The sequence below is a fragment of the Giraffa tippelskirchi genome, chromosome 9 (assembly GCF_054371585.1).
Source record: "Giraffa tippelskirchi isolate mGirTip1 chromosome 9, T2T-mGirTip1v1.2.pri, whole genome shotgun sequence".
NCBI lineage: Eukaryota > Metazoa > Chordata > Mammalia > Artiodactyla > Giraffidae > Giraffa > Giraffa tippelskirchi.
The window spans coordinates 138564788-138586626 of NC_137283.1; the positions used below are offsets into that span (position 1 = coordinate 138564788).

The window sequence follows — 21839 nt, forward strand, 5'->3', positions numbered from 1 at the left end:
AGCATAATGCTCTCCAAGTCCATTCATGTTGCTGCCAACAGCAAAATTTCATTTTTTTTATGGCTGAGTCGTATTCCATCATATACACACATACACATCACATCTTCTTTAGCCATTTATGTGTTTGAAGGACACTTAGGTGGTTTCCATAACTTGGCAATTGTAAATAATGCTGCTATGAACATTGGAAAAAAAGTATTTTTTCAAATTAGTGCTTTTGTTTCTGTTGGGTCATATGGTATTTTTAGTTTTTTGAGACACCTCCATACTGTTTTCTATAGTAGCTGCAACAGTTTACATTCCCACTAGCAGTGTAGGAGGGTTCTTTTTTCTCCACATCCTTGCCAACACTTGCTATTTGTATTCTTTTTAATGATAGCCATTCCCACAAGTCTGGGGTGATATCTCATTATGGGCACATGGAGCTTTCATTAGATTACAGAACCCACCAAGAATCTGATGAGAGCCAGGTGGATTCTCCCCAGAAGAGAAGCACATTCAGACAGCATTTTCCCTGTTTCTTGAGGGCTCACTGACTCCCTGATGCCAATTCTGAGAGTCCATGAACCACAGTTTAAGAGCCCCTCTGTTAGGGGAGGGCACCAGTGGGAGTGATGGAAGACCCCTCCCACTGCTCTAACATAGCTGCTACAGCAATGCAGCCAAAGGGCCACTTCATTGCCAAATCCTCCAGGTAACTGTTTTGCATATACCACACTTTGTTTATCCATTCATCTATCAATGGACACTTGTGTTGCTTCTACTTCTTTGCTATTGTGAATAATGCTGTTGTAAACTTGGGTGTGCAATTATCTATTTGAGATCCTGCTTTCAATTCTTTTGAATATATACCCAGAAGAACATATGGTAATTTTTATTTTTTTGAGGAGCCACATACTGTTTTCCATAGTGACTGCACCATTTTATAGTCTTACCAATAGTGCACAAAGGTTCTAATTTCTCCACATCCTTACTCTTTATTTCTTAAGGTTAGCCAAACTCCACCTCTATTCTGCTGTCTGCATTACCTCCTTTCTCCTTCCAAAATTCTATTTCCTAGTCCATCTATAGTATTCTCTGTGTTAGTCGCTCAGTTGTGTCTGACTCTTTGCGACACCATAGCTTGCCAGGCTCCTCCGTCCATGGGATTTCCCAGGCAAGAACACTGGAGTGGGTTGCCATTTCCCTCTCCAGGGGATCTAGAACCCGGGTTTCCCGCACTGCAGGTAGACTCTTTACTGTCTGAGCCACCAGGGAAGCCCTTTTGTCTTCATTCTGTGTGTTAGTTGTAGGTGTAACTCAAAATCAGGTGTTTAAGTTACATAAACCTGCTACAGGGGCTGAGCCATCCATATTAGCCTCGCAAAAAGTGTTGGCAGAATGGAAGTTATCTTACTAGGATTATCTATAAGGGAACAAAATAGTGAAAAAAAAATCTTTCTTTAAAAATAAGAAGACTTCCCTGGTGATCCAGTGCCTAAGACAGCACTCCTAATGCATGGTGCCCAGGTTCAATACCTGGTTGGGGAACTAGATCCTACGTGCTGTGCAACTAAGACCTGGAAATGCCAAACAAATAACTTTTTAAAAATAAGAGAGTTCAATCTATATTAAATTAGAGCAAGAATAGGCCTTTTTAAATTTTCTAAACTTTTTTCTTATGGTCTCTAAACTGAAATTTTAAAAACAATTTTAAGGTTTATTGTCTTGTTGAATATAATCTCACTTTAGGAGAGGGAAAATTTCTAATACTTATTATTACATTATTACATTTAAATGTTCCCTTACATTCCTCTAACTCTGTACACTTTAAATAATCATATGTTATTATTTTACTTATGTGCCAATGACTAAAAGTTTTTCTCAATAATTCGAAGAAAGTAGAAAACTGTAAGTGAATGCAATACTTTGTTATTTTGATCTTTCATGATGGCTACCCGAGGACACATCATCAAATTAGATATTGTAAAACATGCAAATAAGAGAGAGCATCTGGTCTTGATCCTCCAAAAGAAAACAACCTGAAGGAGAACTAGGGCAAATATACACAAGAGTCATAAAAGCATGTGCAAAGATAACATGAAATTATAAGTACAAATGAATTCAGCTTGAATATCTTAGATGCTCTCAGTTATACACCTAACTACATATATAATTCACAGGAACATGTAATAAGAGTGCTAAGGGGTAAGTAAAGTATATTTGCAATGACTAAACCCAGTGTGGGGTTTACACACTGATGGATTCAAGGTGATAGAAGGGCGTAGGCAGGTTCTGGAGGAGGGGACAGCCTTGGGGTAGAGAAAGGGGAAGAGGTACTTGAGAGAAGTGAAGTATTGGTTGTTCAGTCATGTCCAACTCTTTGCAACTCCAAGGACTGTAGCCCGTCAGGCTCCTCTGTCCATGGAGTTCTCCAGGCACGAATACTAGAATAGGTAGCCATTCCCTTCTCCAAGGGATCTTCCCAACCCAGAGATTGAAATGGGGTCTCCTGCATTGCAGGCGGATTCTTTACTGTCTGAGCCACCTGGGAAGCTTAAGAGAAGGAAGCACAAATGAGCCCTCTGAGGAGAATGGAAAGCAGAGGGGACTGTCGGGACAGAGCCAAGTGTCAGGATAAAGGCAGGGACTCAGGGGACCCTGGAATGAATGGATGGCATTTAAGCCCATGTGTGGGAAACTAAAGGGAATGTATGTTTCCAAAACGCAAGACAGATCAAACAGCAATACTGTCCCCACCTCCCCTCACTCCCACTCCACCACAACTGGCTGCCTCATCAGAGAAAAATAACCAGACCAAGCTTCTTTAACACATGGTGGGATCACGATACTTGTCAGTGCGGTGTATGATCCTCGCATTAAACACTGCATGTAGTTTGGGGTGCTGGTCATTTTACATTAATGTGGACAAGGCGCATGGACTGATTCAGCTTAAAAACGGGGAGTAACACCAAGGACTCTAGCAGTTTAAACAATTAGAGTTCCCATCAGAAGTGTGCCTGCACTGTGCCTTCTCTCTACCTTAGCCAGGCCAACATGGTCTCATGCTCAGAATTTTGCCATCTGGTCACCCACAGTAATGAAAGATACTCAGTGTTACCAATAATCCACAGGCTGATCCTTGAAGGCAAGTGGGAAAAGAGTCTGAGAAAAAAAAAAAAAGAAACTCATATGGGGTTTACACAGTACTCTCTGTTCTGTTTGTGCTTTTTCGCAAGAAAGAAGATGGAACATTTTCTTATTTTTTCTTTTTCATTTTGAAATAATTTTAGAATAACAGAAAAGTTGCAAAAAACAGTACAGAGAGTTCCTGTATACCCAGTAGCAGCTTGTCCTAAATATTTATAACAGCTTACACACAGCTTTGGCACTATTACCAAAGCCAGGAAGTTCACGTGGATACAATAATACCAACGAATCTATAGACCTTACTTGAATTTCACCGGTTTTCCTGATCCAGGATCCCACACCGCATTATTTGTCATGTGTCCCAGTCTCTGCCAATCTGTGACAGTATCCTAGTATTTCTCTATCCCCCAAGACCTCCATGCTTTTGAGGAGTCCTGGTCAGCTATTTTGTACTGTGTCCCTCATTTTTGGTTCATTTATGTCTTGTCAAGATTAGGTTGAAGCTCTGCCTTTTTGGCTCCTATACCACAAAGGTGATGCTGTGTCCTTCTCAGAGCATCATATCAGGAGGTACCTGATGCTGCTGTGTCTTATGTGAGTGATGCTTACCTTGAGCTTTTGGTAAAGGGAGTGTCACTGTTTTCTCTTTGTAGTTAGTAGATATCTTGTGGAGAGATTCCCTGAGACCATTCAAATATCTCATTTCTCAGCATTATTTTTCCTGCTTATCTCAGCAGCTATTGATGGTTCTTGTTGTAATAATTATTACTGTGGTGTTTGCCTAATGGTGATTTTCTATTTCCCTCATCCCTTCACATGTATTAATTGGAATTCTACTAAGACAAATAATTAGCCTTTCTCTTCCATATTCAATCACTTATATCAGTATGGACTCATGGCTATTTAGTTTACTCTATGCATATAATCCAATATTATTTTTATTGATTTTTTGTTTAATTTGTTCTGGCTTAGACTTTTGGAAAGTCCTTCAAGCTGTCTCCAGGGTCCTTTGTATCAGCTTCCATCCTTTTGGGGCACTTCCTTACTTTTTGCCATCACAGTAAGTTCCAGATTCATCTTGTATTTCCTCTGCCCCAGGCAGCCTTGGAAATCAACCATTTCTGCAAGGAGCTCTGATTCCTTTTATTAGAGAATGTTTAAAAGCCAACATCTGGTTCCTCTCAGCAAACACATCTAGGAAATGTGTGTACTGATGATGGTATACTTTTAAATTTGTTGGTTTCTTTAGCATGTCTTAAAATTTGGTAGGTTAATTGCAAGTATTTTGTCATCTAAAAGTAATTTTTACAGGAGACTAAAAAAATAGGCATTTTTAGTTTAGTTTCTTTGAATCTTAATTGTATAACAAAATCTTTAGGGACATTTGGAAATCAATGGAATTGTCATATGCTTGAAATCAGTTGCCCTTGTTCATATATTTCAACATATACATATTGATGTACAGTGTATATAGTCTTCCTGCATCCTGAGAGGAATATTAAAAAAATACTTCCTTAACATAATTCTCTGAAATTCCCACTTATTATTATTATTATTATTATTGGCCACGCCGCGCAGCTTGTAGGATCTTAGTCCCCTAACCAGGTATTGGACCTGTGCCCCCTGCAGTAGAAGTGTGGAATTCTAACCACTGGACCACAAGGGAAGTCCCTTTTTTCATTTTTTGCTCACTTTTTAAAATGCTTTCAAAGAGTCATTTCAGTTGTCATCAGAGACCCCTAGTGGCCTCAAAGAAACCAATTTCACAGTGGAAGGACAGAAAACTTTGCTTAGCAAACTGTTTTCATAAAGAGTGTGCCTTCCTCTGTACACAAGCTGGGTTAAAGCAATGCCCATCACGGGGACACTCACGTGAGGAGACATGCCTCCCTGCGTTGTCCCTGTCTCTCTCTAGCTTAAACTGTTTCATCTACAGCATGATAATCCGTGTGCTTTATAAACTTTATATTTTGGAAGAATTTTAGATTTACAGAAATACTATAAAGATACTACAGAAAACTCCATATACTTTCCACCCAGTTCTCCTAGTATATCTTATGTAACTATGGTACCTCTGTCAAAACTAAGAAATTAACATTGGTACAGTATCAGTTGTATTAAGGAAACTGGAGTACTTTCAGATTATGCTAGCTTTCCCGATGCTCTTTTTTCTATTCCAGGATACAATCCGTTGCATTTAGGTAATCCATTTTAAAAGGAGTTATTACAAATTCAATTAATAGATTATTTATATGCTATTTAAATTATTTCAAAGTGTAATCCCTTTCTCTTCTCCTCATTTAGACATTCTCAATTTAGGTTACTACTGGGTGTAACTCGGGGCTTCCTCAGTGGCTTAGCGGTAAAGAATCTGCCTGTAATGCAGGAGTGGCAGGAGATGCAGATTCGATCCCTGAGTCAGGAAGACCCCCTGGAGGAGAGCATGGTAATACACTTCAGTATTCTTGCCTGGAGAATCCCATGGACAGAGGAGCCTGACAGGTTAGTCCATAGAGTCACAAAGAGTTAGACACAACTGAAGTAACTTTGCATGCACAGCACACGGTGTTAACTCACAGCCTATACCTATACTACTCACTGATACACACTTAATCCCTTTCACCCCTTACGTCTTTTGAGTTTATAACCCCTCTTTGGTACACTTCCCACACCCACGCTCATCTCAGTGATTAACCATCTAAACATAAGTATGTGCTGACTTCCTTAGAGCATCACACTGGGTTTCCATCAGCTTTACATTCTTCAGGTTCACATCCAACTGCCAGCCGCTTGTTTCAAAGCCTCGCTAGGGTTTTTTTCTAAGTTATGCAAAAGTTTTCACCCTAATTTGTTATAACCAGGTACAACTCATCTACTGATTGCTTCAACCAATATTTATTGGAAGTCTGTTCATTTCCAGGCAACATGCTGGACAATGTGTTTGACACAGAATAAAAGACATAGCTACCTTCTGGTAAGGGAAACAGCCATTAGACAAGAAAATAAAAGTAGTTTCTGACTGGGCAAATGTCACCAATGGGAAAACCATTTCCAAGGAGAAAGAGAGACAGGGGGTCTACAGGAGACTTTGGGGGGTCGGTCAGGACTCTCTGAGGGGGCATCTCGTAAACTGAGACCTGAAGAAGGCAAACTCACAAGAACACAAGGGGAGGTGGCAGGAGGGATGGGGGTGGGGGCGATGGGGGTGACGAGGTACGCACCACATAGAGGAACAACCTATTCAGGATGTTAGAACTTCTACGTCCTCCTTTTATAAGAAAGAAATGTTAATTCCTCACTCTGAAACCAGACAAGGCATTCTGAAAGAAGAGAAGGAACTCCACAACTCAGAAGGGTTTATGGTAACTTGAAAGGTTGTGGTACCATTTATAAATAACATAAAATTTGAAATGTTTCATATTTATATTTACCTTATCTTTTTAGATTTCTGTTTTAGAATACTTTATAATACATGTACAAATTAGTACAACAGAACATGTTTATTTTAGAACACGTTTCTAATTCATATACCTAAATCAATCTATTTCTCTGTCTATACACACACACACACACAACGTGGAATAGCTCTGCTTAAAATTTCTATTATGGGTGCACTATCAAAACACTTTGGAAGCTTGTCTTAGAACATGAGTGCATCTCTACCTTTCTCCATAACAGGCTTCCCAGGTGGCGCTAGGGGTAAAGAACTCGCCTGCCAATACAGGAGAGCTAAGAGATGTGGGTTCAATCCCTGGGTCGAGAAGATTCCCTGGAGGAAGGCATGGTAACCCACTCCAGTATTGTTGCCTGGAGAATCCCATGGACAGAGGACCCTGGCAGGCTATAGTCCGTGGGGTTACACAGTCAGACACGACTGAAGCAACTTAGCATGCACACTTACTGCATAACCTGGTTGCATTCATTGAGATACCCTTTGGTATAATATCTCAGTGCAAACATAGCTGGAACCTATTTAGACCCATGATTTCCAAACCTGGCTGTGTATAAAAATGACCTGGAAAATCAGATTCCTGAGCTTTATCCTCCGTAGATTCTCACTCAGTCTGGGATGGAGCTCTTAAAGCTGTAATTTTAAAGAGCTCCTTACATCACTCAATGCACTGGCAGCTATGGGAATCACTGGTAAAGGATGATATGGGAGTGTGTTTTGTGGGTACAGATATCTAAATATTGAAATGCATATGTATTTGGATCTCCTGTATCATTTTCTCTTTGTCTTTATATCCAATGATGCTCTTTAAAGACAAGGAACAATCTTCCTCACTCATAGTAAACATTTTTCTGGGTGTACCATTGCTCAGAGTACACGCACTAGAAAAATATTATTTGGTGGCTTTGAAAGATGAAAAAAATGCTAAGTTGTCTTAAAAGCAGTGAGGAGACATCATAAATGATAGATGAAAAGTAATTGAAAATACCAAACTCTAAATATTTGTAAAGTAGTTAAGTATTTCTGACCTGGAACCAGAATGGTAATAGCCGTCTGTACCGCCTTTCGGATGATACTGTCTAAGGCAAACATCCAATGTGGCTTGATGTTATGATTCCGAAGAACTTTATTGACCTGGAGAAAGAGAGTGATATATGGTTTACTTTAATATTTAATTGCAAATAACCTAGCTGATGAATGCATTTGGATGATATTCTATGAACAATAATAACTAAAAGGTTTCTTCACTCTGAATTGTGAATAATTTCTTTATGTCACCAGAAAACAAATGAAAAATTGCCACTTCAAAATGAAGTTTGGTGCTCCCCATGTAAGCAAGTGAGATATACCACTTCAATGAAAGGCTATCTAGTCAAATGGGAATGTTGCCTCTTTGGGACTCAGTATCTGCAACTCTGCCTTTTATGATGTCAGCAGATTGGATGGTGGAGGTGATAAAGGGAGGGGAAAAAAAAAAAGAGTCCACTGGGTTTAAAATGGTTGCACTAGTGGTAAAGAATCCACTTGCCAATGCAGGAGACATAAGACACTGGTTCTATCCCTGGGTTGGAAAGATCCCTTGGAGGAGGGCTTGGCAACCTACTCCAGTACTCTTGCCTGGAGAATCCCATGGACAGAGGAGCCTGGAAGGCTACAGTCCATGAGGTCGCAAAGAGTTGGACATGAATTAAGTGACTCAGCACACACACATGCATCGAGACTATTTATCTCCTTTTTATTCTTAAATGTTGTGGCTGCTGTTCAAGACAACCAAGCACTTCAGCATAATGTGATGACTTAAAAGTGCCAGTCACCACTTACAGGGTGAACATGGGAACACACGTGCTACCTACAGACCTGCCATGCTGTGTGCCTTGTTTTCCACCCCACAATGGCTTATATCTTTTTAAAAGGGGGATAAACTGCCGAACCATTCCAGACAATCTGTTCACATTAAAAATCTCTGTTGTAAGACTATCTTTTTAAAGTGACTAATAATGTTTCACTTACTTACACAGACACTGACACAGATATATGCATTATCTTTCTTTTTAAAAATTATGGTAAAATATGCGTTCCATCAAATTTACCATCTTAACTATTTTTAAGTGTACAGTTAAAGTGGCATTTTTAAGTGGCATCAAGTACATTGACACTGTTGTGCCAGTGTGAAGTGAAACATTTCCTGCTGTATCAGTGGGCAAGAAATGTCACAGCCGTCAGTGATTTCATGCCTCCTAATATGAATGAGGGCTCCCAAAACTGTGATCCAGCAGAAGCCACCACCCCCAACCATAGCAATTGCTGGTGGGGTGAAGAGATGAGATGCCAGAAGCAGCCATCTGCCACATCTACCACCCCTTACAGTAAAAAAGAAGGAATTAAGGATGTAAAGCATCTAGAAACAGATTTGGCCCCTGATAGCTGAGGTGCCTATGAAAGGAATGAATTCAGAGAGCCCAAAGGCTTGCATCTTTCTATACATAGAAAACACTAAATTTCTTAGCTTGATATCTGGTTTTCCTTACTACTGAACAATAATCTTTGATGTTCAGGTTGCCTGCCCCCTTTGTTGCAAACTTGTATATAGGCTGACTCCCTCTCCTACCTCCTCTGAGAAGATTTCACAGAGCTACTGAGGTGCTGTCTCCTGGGCTCAGAGTCCTTAACATTCCCACCAAATGAAATCACTCTCTACTTTCAGGTTGTGGCTCATTTTTAAGTCAATACTACTACCACTATCGCTCATCTCCAGAACTCTTTTCATCCTGCAAAACTGAAACGCTACACCCATTAAACAATGATTCCCCCCTGCCCTCTCCTTCCAGTCCCTGACAACCACCATTCTATCTCCTGTTTACGAATCTGACTACTCTAAGTGTCTCACACAATCGAAATCGTACAGTCTTTTTGCATCTGGCTTATTTCACTTAGTGTAATGTGTCAGAACTTCGTTCCTTTTTCAGGTTGATAATATTCCATTGTATGGGTAAGCCATTACCTTTTTATAAATGAGTTTTATCATAAGGCTAAGAGAGGTTTATTCAAAATTTGGTTTAACTCCACTCATTTCTGGTTGACATGGGGCTTTAAGAAAAGACGCTATTTTTCCCAACAGGACTCTGACTAGAGATCTTAGAGGAAGTTGGGGAGAAGGTGACCTAGCTGCAATCTCACACTAGAAGCTAGAGTTCCAGTGGCTCATTCCTACCCTTGATCCATCTTCATCAAAATCTACCAGTGTCGATGGCAGTCTGTCTGAGGAATTCCTCAAGAGTGGTTGTTCCCAAGGAAGTGGACCATTGCTAGGTTCCCACTTGTTCTAGGAAACCCCTTCAGAATGATTTTGTCCTGGCATTTTCTTAAAGGACTCGCCTGATTATTTGACTAATGTGGGTAACAACATTTAGTAACTAATACTCTTTCTCTCAAGGGTCCCAAACAGAAAATGGAAGAGGGGTCCTCTATCACCATGACTAGCTCCTCACAGCCCCTCATTAAACAGTATATTACATCCAGGCCATTCTTTGGGTTCATTCCCAACCTGGACAGTACAAGTCCCTCCTGGACATCTCTAGTCAGAGCAAGAGCAGGTGTGTGTGTGTGTGTGTGTATGTGTGTGTGTGTGTGTGTGAGACTTGGTCTGTGGCCCAGGATTACAACTAACCCACCCTCAATCTGAATTCTACTTGCCTATTTGCTTTCCAACCTCTAGACTGGAAGCCAAATGTGTGAGCAAGTTGCAAACTCACTGAGTTATTTGATTCTATTTGCAGCTGGCTGGGGTTCCCTAGTTACAGAGTAAGTGTGCCTTTAGCATTATATTAGTGACAGGCCTGGCCAGTTGCTCTCATTTCCCATGACGTCAATTGAGTCAGGAATGTTGCCCTGCCCACGATACAGCACAAGACTGAGCGGCTTACACAGAGTTCCAGGGCGCACAAGGTCACTGAAGGATTACAACTGAGTTTTAAATCAGGGATCTTTTGATGCACCAGATGCAACTGTCAAGACATCTTCTAGGTAGGAGCAATAAACTCATTAGGACTGAGTCAATTTGGGGAATTCACCTAAAATGATGCAGAGTGCTTCCCTATTCACATGGCCGGCACCTTGGGAACTCTCTTATTTCTGTCTCCCGCAGTCAGTTGTAAGGGCTTCTGGAAGGGACTTCAGGCTTTTTTTGGTACAAGTTCCACAGGCAAGTCTCATTCAAGGATATCACATATGGTTTGAATCAGGCTTCTGGAAAACTGGCTTCAAGTTTGTGTTGCATAGCAACTCGCTATGAGAGTGAGGAACTGTCAGTGATCTCTCACCAGAGCCTGTGGATTAATTTTTATCCTGTGATGCCCTGTGCTCTAAAGTATATTGCTGGCTAGGAAGTAGTCAATATTTATTAAACAAGTATGTTTAAAATGCTCTGTTTGGAAAACAGAGCAAGGGGGAAAAAATTTGATCATTCTGATCATTCCGATCTGTACGGTTACATTTTTCCGAGTGACCACTAGATGGCATTTTTCATATATAATAGAAAGTGCAGGAATGAAGAGGCCTCTGTTGCTAAAATGATCAAAATAAATAGTGACCAACTACATGATTTTATAAGAACAAAGTGCAGCCATGGGAGATGTCTGTGAGTGTTGTTATTTTCCACGGTGTTCCATTTTATGTGTATCTAACCTGGGGGAGATACCAGATTATATAACAAACATAGCTAGTGCTTCGAGGCACACAGACAGGCAACCATCTCATACTTACTCGTATTCTACAGAGAAGAGAATTCATTACAATGATTAAAGAACAAGCAACAGAGTTTATGTTTTTAGCCTATTTTTCTGACTAAGTTTAGCTGGAGTGTCGGCGAAAACATGGGCGAAGTATCATACTTACAGCATCTTGAAAACCAAAGAGCACCACCTGGACCTGACTGATACCATGGCTGTCGAAGTCCAGCTCCAGCTTCAGCTTGGACAGGGTAGTGGCTATGATCTTCCTGTCCGTGGACCTCACAAATTCTCTGAGGCTTGCAACGAGAGTTGTGATGTGTTCCCATTTCAGTTTAGGTTCTTCAGCCCCCTGTGAATAGTAACCAACAGTCTGTCAGTCAGCCAGCTATTTCTGTACTGGATGTATCAGCCATGGGCCTGCCGCCCTCACAGCCCCTGTTGAGAAGAACTGGACTTTTTTATACATAGTATCAATAGCCCCCTGCTAAGGGGGAACAGCCATATATGAACTATGGCTTCTCCCCCTGCAAAAAAAAAAAGAAAGGAAAGGGAAGACCTTGGGAAGGAAAGAAACCCACCACATACACTGTCCAACAGCCGTGATGTAGTCAGATGGACAAACAGGGACAGGCAGAGGCTGTGAGAGTCCACTTTCAGAAGTTTTAATTGGGAGCTAAAGAGAGATTCAGGCAAAGAGCCATAGGATCTCAGGCTCAAAGTCTGCCCAGAGAGAGAAGTCATAAAACAGGGTGCGAGTACATAGAGTTATAAGGAAGCACAAGGAATAGAGTTGAGAATGACGACTGGTAGAGAGAGAAGTAGATGGAAATGGGTGCAAACAGCAACCAAGCCGGAGAAGCACAGACTGTGGGAATTGAAGGCCTTGGAATTACACTTGTTTCTGTCTCTGTGAGGCTCCGTGAGACGCTGTGGTTGAACTTAACCTGAGAATCCATATGTCTGCCTACATGTTCCTAGTCCTTCAAGTGCCCTTAAAACACATCAATTCTTTGTAATCAAAAGCAGCTAGCATCAGTTGTCTATTTTATACATAGTATCAATAGTGTATATGTATCAATCCCAATCTCCCAATTCATACCACCCTGCCTACCCCCTCAGTATCCATACATTTGTTCTCTAAGTCTTTGTCTCTATTTCTGCTTTGCAGATAAGGTCATCTATACCATTTTTCTAGATATATTCATTAATATATGATATTTGTTTTTCTTTTTCTGATCTACTTCTCTCATGGTGTCCTAAATGGGAGGGAAACTCAAAACGAAGGGAATATATGTATATGTGGGCTTTCCAGGTGGCACAGTAGTAAAGAGTCCACCTGCCAGTGTAGGAGATACAAGAGACTTGGGTTTGATCCCTGGGTTGGGAAGATCCCCTTGAGTAGGAAATGACAACCCACCCCAGTGTTCTTGCCTGGAGAATCCCAGGGACGGGGGAGCCTGGTCGGCTGCCCTCTATGGGGTCACACAGAGTCGGACACGACTGAAGCGACTTAGCAGCAGCAGCCAGTATTCTTGCCTGGAGAATCCAATGGACAGAGGAGCCTGGTGGGCTACAGTCCATGGGGTCACAAAGAATCAGACATGACTGAGCATGCACATGTATGTACATGTACAGCTGATTAATTGTGCTGTGCAGTAGAAGCTAACATAATATTATAAAGCAACTATATTCCAATAAAAATTAATTAACAATAAAAACATACAAAACATTTTGCTATTAAAAGGAGCTTGCTTCAGACTTTATCCTGGAAACCATTCCTCACACACCAATAAGGCAATCAGTAATAAGAATGGACCAAATGGATGACTTCACATTAAAAATTGAATATTTAAACAAGTTCCCTCCCTCAAGTTGAACTTCTATTTTGAGCAAGAAACGTTATTACTTAAAGGAAACATAGAAGAATGCTCTTGATCCTCATTTAACTTTAAGAAAGGGATTTTTATTATCCTCATTTCTGTCTCGTATTGTGTATTTTGTTACTGCATCATTAAAATTAAATTCCTCATCTGGGCTTTGAAAAAGACAATTTCTAGGAGTCTATTAAAATAAAAGAGAAATGCCCCATCAAGTTTGTTCTCTCAGTATATTTTCATTTGGGAGCTCCCTCTCATGTTTATGCTTTGATGAGGAAAGATTATATTGAAAAGCTTGAAAGCTATCATTAAGGGAATATTTGAAAACCAGACAGGGAACAATTATAAACTTTGTTTCTTTTCTTGCCACAAACTAAATTACACTCAAAGTAAAGATTCACAGGCAATATCATAAAAACATGAAAATATGTTCAAGAAGAAAAATGTGTGCTATTTAGAAATTGGAAGCTTATCTTAGTGAAAAATCAGTTACATGTTTGCCAGCAGTTTAAACAGCAAACATTTTTTGTACATTTGCTTTGTTTCCACAACAGTAAAACATGCTTCTTCTGGTTTTTTCATGTCACTGTCCCTGTCCTACAAAGGAACACTATCTACCCTGGGAAATGTTTTTCATCTGGGGAATTTCATCACCTACATAATGGTTATAATAATGGTTGTTTCTGTTCTCAAACCTGCCTCCCCACGTGTACTCATCAACATGCCTTTATGAACAAGCATCTTAGGTTATCAGGTGAGACTGATTCAGTATCAGAAGGTAGCATCTGACAGTGCACCTTTCCTGAACACTCAAGAGGACAATCCTAGATTTCTCTGGCAAAGGGGCTCTGCCTTCTTTGTCCTTAAATGCCTTCCAAGTGATGAGTGGATTTCAGAAGGATGTTACAGATTGAAAGTGCTTTCATGGGCCACTTTGAGGATCTACACTTCAGTCTTGTCATAAAGGGGCAGGCTTAAATGTAAAGATATATCTAGAAATACAATGAAAATACATTTCCATCTAGTCATAGAAAAAAATCAGATACTAGATAACTGCTTGATAATGATGATATCAACAATAATAGTTAACATTTATGGAATACTCCCTATTATTGTCTCAGTGATTCATGATCTTAGTTACTCCCCGTAGCAACCCTTTGCTACGGTGACTAACCCCATTGTTTCCTCAGTTTTATGGATTAGGAAATTCAGCCTCAGAGAGGTTAACTAACTTGCTCAAATCACATAGCCTTTAAGTGGTAGAATCAGGCCTCAGAGTCAAGTTGAGGCTGCACCCAAGCTCCTAATCATTACCTTTTACTGCCTCAATTAGCTGTCTGAACCAGTAGTAAAGCTGGGTGGGGACCTGCTCTATTGCAAGATCACCATGGGATGCTCCAGGAAAGGATTCACAGCGTCTGCAGCAGTCACCGTCAGAAGGACCCTATCTCTCACTTAACAATTCTGGATTTACTAAGCAATTGTGACCAGCAGTTTCTGGTCAGAATCATATTGGTCACTTCATACTGGTGCACTGAGGCAAGCCCTCTGACAGTCGCTTTTAAGCTTTTCTTTCCTTTCCCCTTTTTTAGAGAACATTCAAGCATTCTTAAAACACTAGGAAGTCACAAACACTTGAACAGGATTAACCAACTCCAAAATTTAGGAATTTCAGCACAGTCATGGAAGCACAGTCTCCTGCTAGGCTCTCTGCTGAGGACTGAGACCATGACACAAATCAAGGCAGACAAAGAAAACCCCCAAACAAGTAGACATTTTTCTGTATTAGGAAAGCACACCCACGGGGGATGATTATGAGATTTAAGCAATCACTGGGTTCTGTGTACTGACCTAAAACAGAAGCCTTCATGCCACAGAGGCTACTGGTGATTCCTTTTCCCAAACCCAAACCCCGTCCCCTCCTCTGCTGCATGTGTTTCCCCCAGGACTTGTCACCCTCGGGTGTAGCGGGAGGGAGAGCAGCATAGCAGAATGGAGGGCAATGTGGTTCTAAAGAGCACAGACCCCGAAGCCAGACTGCCTGGGTCCAAATCCCAACTCCATCGCTTAGGGCTGTGTGGCTTCTGCGACTTATTCAACGCCTCTGTGCCTCCTCTGTGCAAAATGAGGAGACTAACAGAACTACTATTGCAGGACTGTGGTCACGAGGAATTGAGTGAGTAGAGACACAGGAACTACTAAGAACGATATCTGGCCCATAGAAAGTATTTGTTATTATTACTATATTTGGGTGTCCCTGGTGTCTCAGATGGTAAAGAATCTGCCTGCAACGTGGGAGACCTGGGTTCGATCCCTGGGTTCGACCCCTGGGTTGGGACGTTCCCCTGGAGGAGGGCATGGCAACCCACTCCAGTATTCTTGCCTGGAGAATCCCCATGGACAGAGGAGCCTGGCGGGCTACAGTCCATGGGGTTGCAAAGAATCGGACATGACTGAGTGACTAAGCACACACACACACACACATATTATATATTTAACATATATAGTAACATATATGTAACATACATAGTATATAATAACATTTAACTATATATTCAAGTACTATATATTCAACTATGCACTTACTACATTTTTATTGCTTTTCTTGCTCCACAAGAATGTCAGCTTCAATGGGATGCATCTATTTTTCCCCATTTGGTTCACTATAGTGTCCTAGCATACTCAGCACATAGATGGGGGGATCCCTGGCATCTAGTAGATGCTCAGTAAATATTTGTTGAATGACCTCCGATTACTGCACAGTTGCTCCTTCTATCTAAACTTGATTCTGCTTCTTTATCTTACACCATCTGATTCTCAGTCCTTGAATGACCACAGTGAGCACATGGAAAGGCACGAGTGACAGCTACAGGTTCCAGACTCCTCCCATCTCAGCCACGTCTCCAGATTCCTCTGTGGTATCCTCAGCACCCATTCCACTTCCAATTCAGAACTTGGCTGTCCCTCACCCAGAGCACCTCCTTTCAGGGCCTCAGAGTCCCTGCTCACTCCACGCAGCTCCCTTTATGACTCAAGTCAGAAGTTTTCCCAGAACACGCAGATGTCAGTTCTCCCTGTACCCAGAGACCCTGATGACACACACATGGTGTTTCAGCTCCTCCTATGGCATTTAAAGATGTGAATATTAGAGAATTCCTAAGGTGATGGAATCAGCAGAGAAACTTTGGGCACTACTCAAGATAAAGACAAGCAGGGGTTATATAGCAAGAGCTGAGAAAGAGAAAGCCTGGCTTCATTTACATTCCAATAAAAGCTGAGACCATGTAAAGTACTGGACTGAGATGGAAACTTGATCCGATCCCCCTAGGTTCACCCTTTTTGCGGCTATTCCCCAAGGACAGAAGGGAGGAGAGAAATTACATGTCATCATGGTGATCATGGAAGACAGGTGGTGGCCACAGGGGGTTGCCACAGGTGCTGAAGTAGGTGCATAAGTCCCTGACACCCATAGAACTAAAAGAGGATGCAAGTGTCATGTATGTTTGGGGAGTTTTATACTCAGAGGAGGCCTGAGCCTCTGCTCCAGGCAAGCAGCCATCACCTGCAGTGTAGAGGTGGTGGAAACCCTGTTTCCACTAGGACAGAGTTGAGAGGGGATTCTTCCTCATTTCTATAAGCAGAATCCCAGGGAATACATTTTTCCAGGTATTAGGTATGAAACTGTGTCATTTCTCCCATCCCCCAATTCATGTGTTGAAGTCTTAACCCCTCAAGGTGACTGTATTTGGAGACAGGGTATTTAGGAGATAATTAAGGTTGAGATCATAAGGGTGGGGCCCTAATTCAACAGGATTAGTGTGCTTGTAAGAGGAAGAAGAGACAGTAGGGGCACACAGAGAAAAAAGGGCAGGTGAGGACACAGAAAGAAAGTGGCCACCTGCAAGCCTAGAAGAGAGGCCTCAGGAGAAACCAAACCTGCCAACACCTCAGTTTTAGACTTTCAGCGTCCAGAACCGTGAGAGAGACAAATTTCCTGTTGTTCAAGCTACTGAGTCTAAGGTATTTTGTTATGGCAGCTCAGCAAACAAATACACCAGGGAACAAGAGTTTGCCCAGCTTTGTTTTTTTTGTAGCATGTATGGCCTCTTACCACCCTAGATAATTTATTTATTATTGCCTATCTCCCTATACTTGACTGGAGCCCTCCAAGCACAGGGGTCTCTGTTGAGTGAGTGAGGTTTCCCAAATGCTCAGAGGAGCCAATGGCAGGTGGCCGCATGCTAATGGCAGGTAGCAATTCACATGTCTCAGTGGATGTTTACTGTCTAAATGAATAAATGAATGAAGGGTGAAAAGATTTGCAGGGACCCGCCAGAACTTCATCAACATTTTGCTTCTGACTTAAAAATAAGTGAAAAGTGAAAATGTCGGTCGCTCAATTGTGTCTGACTCTTTGCAGTTCCACAGACTGCAGCCCGCCAGGCTCCTCTGTCCAAGTAATTCTCCAGACAAGAATACTGGAATGGGTACCATTCCCGTCTCCCAGGGATTCTCCCAACCCAGGGACTGAACCAGGTCACCAACATTGCAGGTGGATTCTTTACCATCTGAGCCACCAGGGAAGCCTGACGTAAAAACAGCTTATGTTCTAAAACACAGTTTCTGTGTTAGGGATTCTGCCTACCCCCACGGTAGGTTTGGTTTATCATCAGGAGGCAGAAACTTCTTCATGTCTTCACATCATCTGAGGCAGTTCCAAGTGGACGTCTCTGGTGGTCCAGTGGCTAGGACTCCACCTTCCAGTGCAGGGGATGTGGGTTCGATCCCTGGTTGGGTAACTTAAATTCCACATGCTGAGGGGCAACTAAGCCCATGTGCCACAACTAGAGAAAAAAGCCCCAGCGCCACAACAGACTCGGCAGAGTCAAAAAAAAAACAGTCAACTCTGGGGAAATGAAGTCGCCATAAGGGCTTTTACCTGAGCCAAGGATTCCAATAAGTTTCTCACAACTTTGTCTTGGTCTTCCGTCAGAATCCTGTGAAGCGTGGCCCGTCTCTCGCTGTCCTTCCTCAGCATAAAGAATCCGGAATCTTTTTCTTCTGGAGAAGGTGGAGCACTGTGGTCTTCAAAATTTTCATCAGGGATGCTGCAATAATTTAGGCAGCACATATTACCATCTCCATTATCAAATGACACCCAACACACGGCCCCTCACCCAAACTAAGTCAGGTCTTTACCCCAGAAACAGCGTCCGTATGCCTTTGACATCCTTTTCTCCACAGGACTTGGCTCTTGTTTTGAAAGAGAAGGGGTCCACCTTTAACTCTGTGTCGGGGGAAACTGAGCCATACTCGCTGCTGCTGCTCGTGTCCTCCACGAGGACTGGCACTGGCAAGGAGATACTCCTGAGGTACTCTGCGTGTCACAAGAGGAGAAACGAGATGAGTAAGGCTCCTAGAAACGTGCACACACTGACAAGACAGCAAGGTTACTCGTCAAGCATCTCGTTCCAGTGAGCAGCCAAACTATGCAACGTAAGGGGCTGGTCTTGGGACCACGGATCCTCAGCATAATCCATGCAGGGGGTCGGCGAGGAAAGGGCCTCCTAGGCCCTGAAAGAACTATCTCAGGGACGTGAAACTAGAGGAAGCAACCAGGCCCAGCAATTCTGGGTTCTCAGCCCCTTGTTTTTATTGTCCACCTATTAGAGTTTAGGAGCTTCCCGGGTGGTGCAGTGGTAAATGATCTGCTTGCCAATGCAGGAGATGCAAGAGATGCGGGTTCGATCCCTGGGTGGGGAAGATCCCCTGGAGGAGGGCATGGCAACCCACTCCAGTATTCTCGCCTGGAGAATCCCATGGACAGAGGAGCCTGGCTGGCAACAGTCCAAAGAGTTGGACACGACTGAACACACACACATACCCATTAGAGTTTAGGAAAGTCATTTGTGAGTCTTAGTTTTTCACATGTATAAAATAAAGGACCGGATTCATAACTGATAAACTATGTTCCTTATAAGTTTCAGGTCCACCTATTTCTCAGGGCTGCCTTGGATGGGGTGAGTGGGGAGATTTCCGTGATCCTAGAACACAGGTTCCAAACCTGTTTTACCTAAAACAAATATGTTCCTTCAGTCATATATCAGAGCTCTGCTTGACTTCAGTTCAGTCACTAAGTCGTGTCTGACTCTTTGTGATCCATGGACTGCAGCACGCCGGGCCTCCCTGTCCATCACCAGCTCCCAGAGCTTGCTTAAACTCATGTCCATCGAGTCAGTGATACCATCCAACCATCTCATCCTCTGTTGTCCCCTTCTCCTCCCATCTTCAATCTTTCCCAGAATCAGGGTGTTTTCCAGTGAGTCAGTTCTTCACGGCAGGTGGCCAAAGTATTGGAGTTTCAGCTTCAGCATCAGTCCTTCCAATGAAAATTCACAACTGATTTCCTTTAGGATTGACTGGTTGGATCTCCTTGCAGTCCAAGGGACTCTCAAGAGTCTTCTTCAACACCACTGTTCAAAAGCATCAATTCTTCAGCACTCAGCTTTCTTTATAGTCCAACTCTCATATCCATACATGACTACTGGAAAAACCATAGCTTTGACTAGACAGACCTTTGTTGGCAAAGTAATGTCTCCGCTTTTTAATAAGCTGTCTAGGTCGGTCATAGCTTTTCTTCCAAGGAGCAAGCATCTTTAAATTTCATGGCTGAAGTCACTATCTGCAGTGATTTTAGAGCCCCCCAAAATAAAGTCGTTCACTGTTTCCATTGTTTCCCCATCTATTTGCCATGAAGTGATGGGACAGGATGCCATGATCTTAGTTTTCTGAATTATGAGTTTTAAGCCAACTTTTTCACTCTCCTCTTTTACTTTCATCAAGAGGCTCTTTAGTTCTTCTTTGCTTTCTGTCATAAGGGTGGTGTCATCCGCATATCTGAGGTTATTGATATTTCCCCCAGCAATCTTGATTCCAGCTTGTGCTTCATCCAGCCCAGCATTTCATATGGTGTACTCCACATATAAGTTAAATAAGCAGGGTGACAACATACAGCCTTGACGTACTCCTTTCCTGGTTTGGAACCAGTCTGTTGTTCCGTGTCTGGTTCTAACTGTTGCTTCTTGATCTTCATACAGGTTTTTCAGGAGGCAGGTCAGGATGTCTGGTATTCCCATCTCTTGAAGAATTTTCCAGTTTGTTGCGATCCACACAGTCAAAGGCTTTGGCATAGTCAATAAAGCAGAAATAGATGTTTTTCTGGAACTCTTTTCCTTTTTTGATGATCCAATGGATGCTGGCAAATTGATCTCTGGTTCCTTTGCCTTTTCTAAATCCAGCTTGAACATCTGGAAGTTCACTGTTCATGTACTGTTGAAGCCTGGCTTGGAGAATTTTGAGTATTACTTTGCTAGCATGTGAGATGAGTGCAATTGTGCAGTAGTTTGAACATTCATTGGCATTGCCTTTCTTTGGAATTGGAATGAAAACTGACCTTTTCCAGTCCTGTGGCCACTGCTGAGTTTTCCAGATTTGCTGGCATATTGAGTGCAGCACTTCCACAGCATTATCTTTTAGGATTTAAAATAGCTCAACTGGAATTCCGTCACCTCCACTAGCTTTGTTCGTGGTGATGCTTCCTAAGGCCCACTTGACTTCGCGTTCCAGGATGTCTGGCTCTAGGTGAGTGATCACACCATCATGGTTATCTGGGTCATGAAGATCTTTTTTGTATAGTTCTTCTGTGTATTCTTGCCAACTCTTCTTAATACCTTCCCCATTTCTGTCCTTTATTGTGCTCATTTTTGCATGAACTGTTCCCTTGGTATCTCTAATTTTCTTGAGATCTCCAGTCTTTCCCATTCTGTTGTTTCCCTTTATTTCTTTGCATTAATCACTGAGGAAGGCTTTCTTATCTTTCCTTGCTATTCGTTGGAACTCTGCATTCAAATGGGTATATCTTTCCTTTTCTCCTTTGCATTTAGCTTCTCTTTTTTTCTCAGCTATTGGTAAGGCCTCAGACAACCATTCTGCCTTTTTGCATTTCTTTTTCTTGGGGATGGTCTTGATCACTGCCTCCTGTACAATATCATGAACCTCCTTCCATAGTTCTTCAGGCACTCTATCAGATCTTTCAGCTCTGCTTAAGGTTTCATAATTTTTTAAAAAGCAGTTCTTTGCCAAATGCATATTTTGGAAGCCAATAGAGCAGATGACCTCTTAGGTCTTTACCAGTTCTCAAATGTTATAATTTTATAAGAAACATAAGCTTTTATTTTATTTTGAATGAGTCTGAACTGACAAAATAGGAGGTGCCTAGTTTTCATCAAATATTGTTTTGAAAATAAGTAATTTTTGTTAGAAACATCTCTATCAAGCAGATCAATGTCGCAGGCCAAGGAGGCAGAACAGAAACGGATAAGCCACTGCGAAATAAAAAAAATCCAGAGAACTGAGGAGGCCTGAGAGATGTTCTGAGTGAGGAAGATAGAGAGTTTTTAGGGAAAGAATAGGGGACTTTTGGACTGTGGTCTACAATACTAAACAAACCATTGAGCATGGGCAGGCCAGAGCAAGAAGAGCCCCACAGTAACAGTCATAATAACCACCCTAAGGCAGTTGCTAAGCATCTCACATGTGTGACTGTATTTTAATTGTCACAAAGCCCCATGGGCAGTTTGTCTAACTGAACTC

The 21839-nt window shown here is 42.0% G+C and overlaps 1 protein-coding gene across 8 annotated transcripts in view; it reads right to left on the reverse strand.

Moving 5' to 3' along the window:
* The window catches only part of MAP3K5 (mitogen-activated protein kinase kinase kinase 5), a 248939-nt gene that overhangs the window by 16471 nt on the left and 210629 nt on the right, over positions 1-21839 (reverse strand). For all 8 annotated transcript variants that reach the window (XM_081528863.1, XM_081528860.1, XM_081528861.1 and 5 more), the window contains 4 exons: positions 18387-18564; positions 18127-18295; positions 11474-11659; positions 7609-7714 (listed from right to left, as the gene is read on the reverse strand). In XM_081528863.1, the coding sequence (XP_081384989.1) occupies positions 7609-7714; positions 11474-11659; positions 18127-18295; positions 18387-18564 (639 nt within the window). The remainder of the gene's footprint in view (positions 1-7608; positions 7715-11473; positions 11660-18126; positions 18296-18386; positions 18565-21839) is intronic.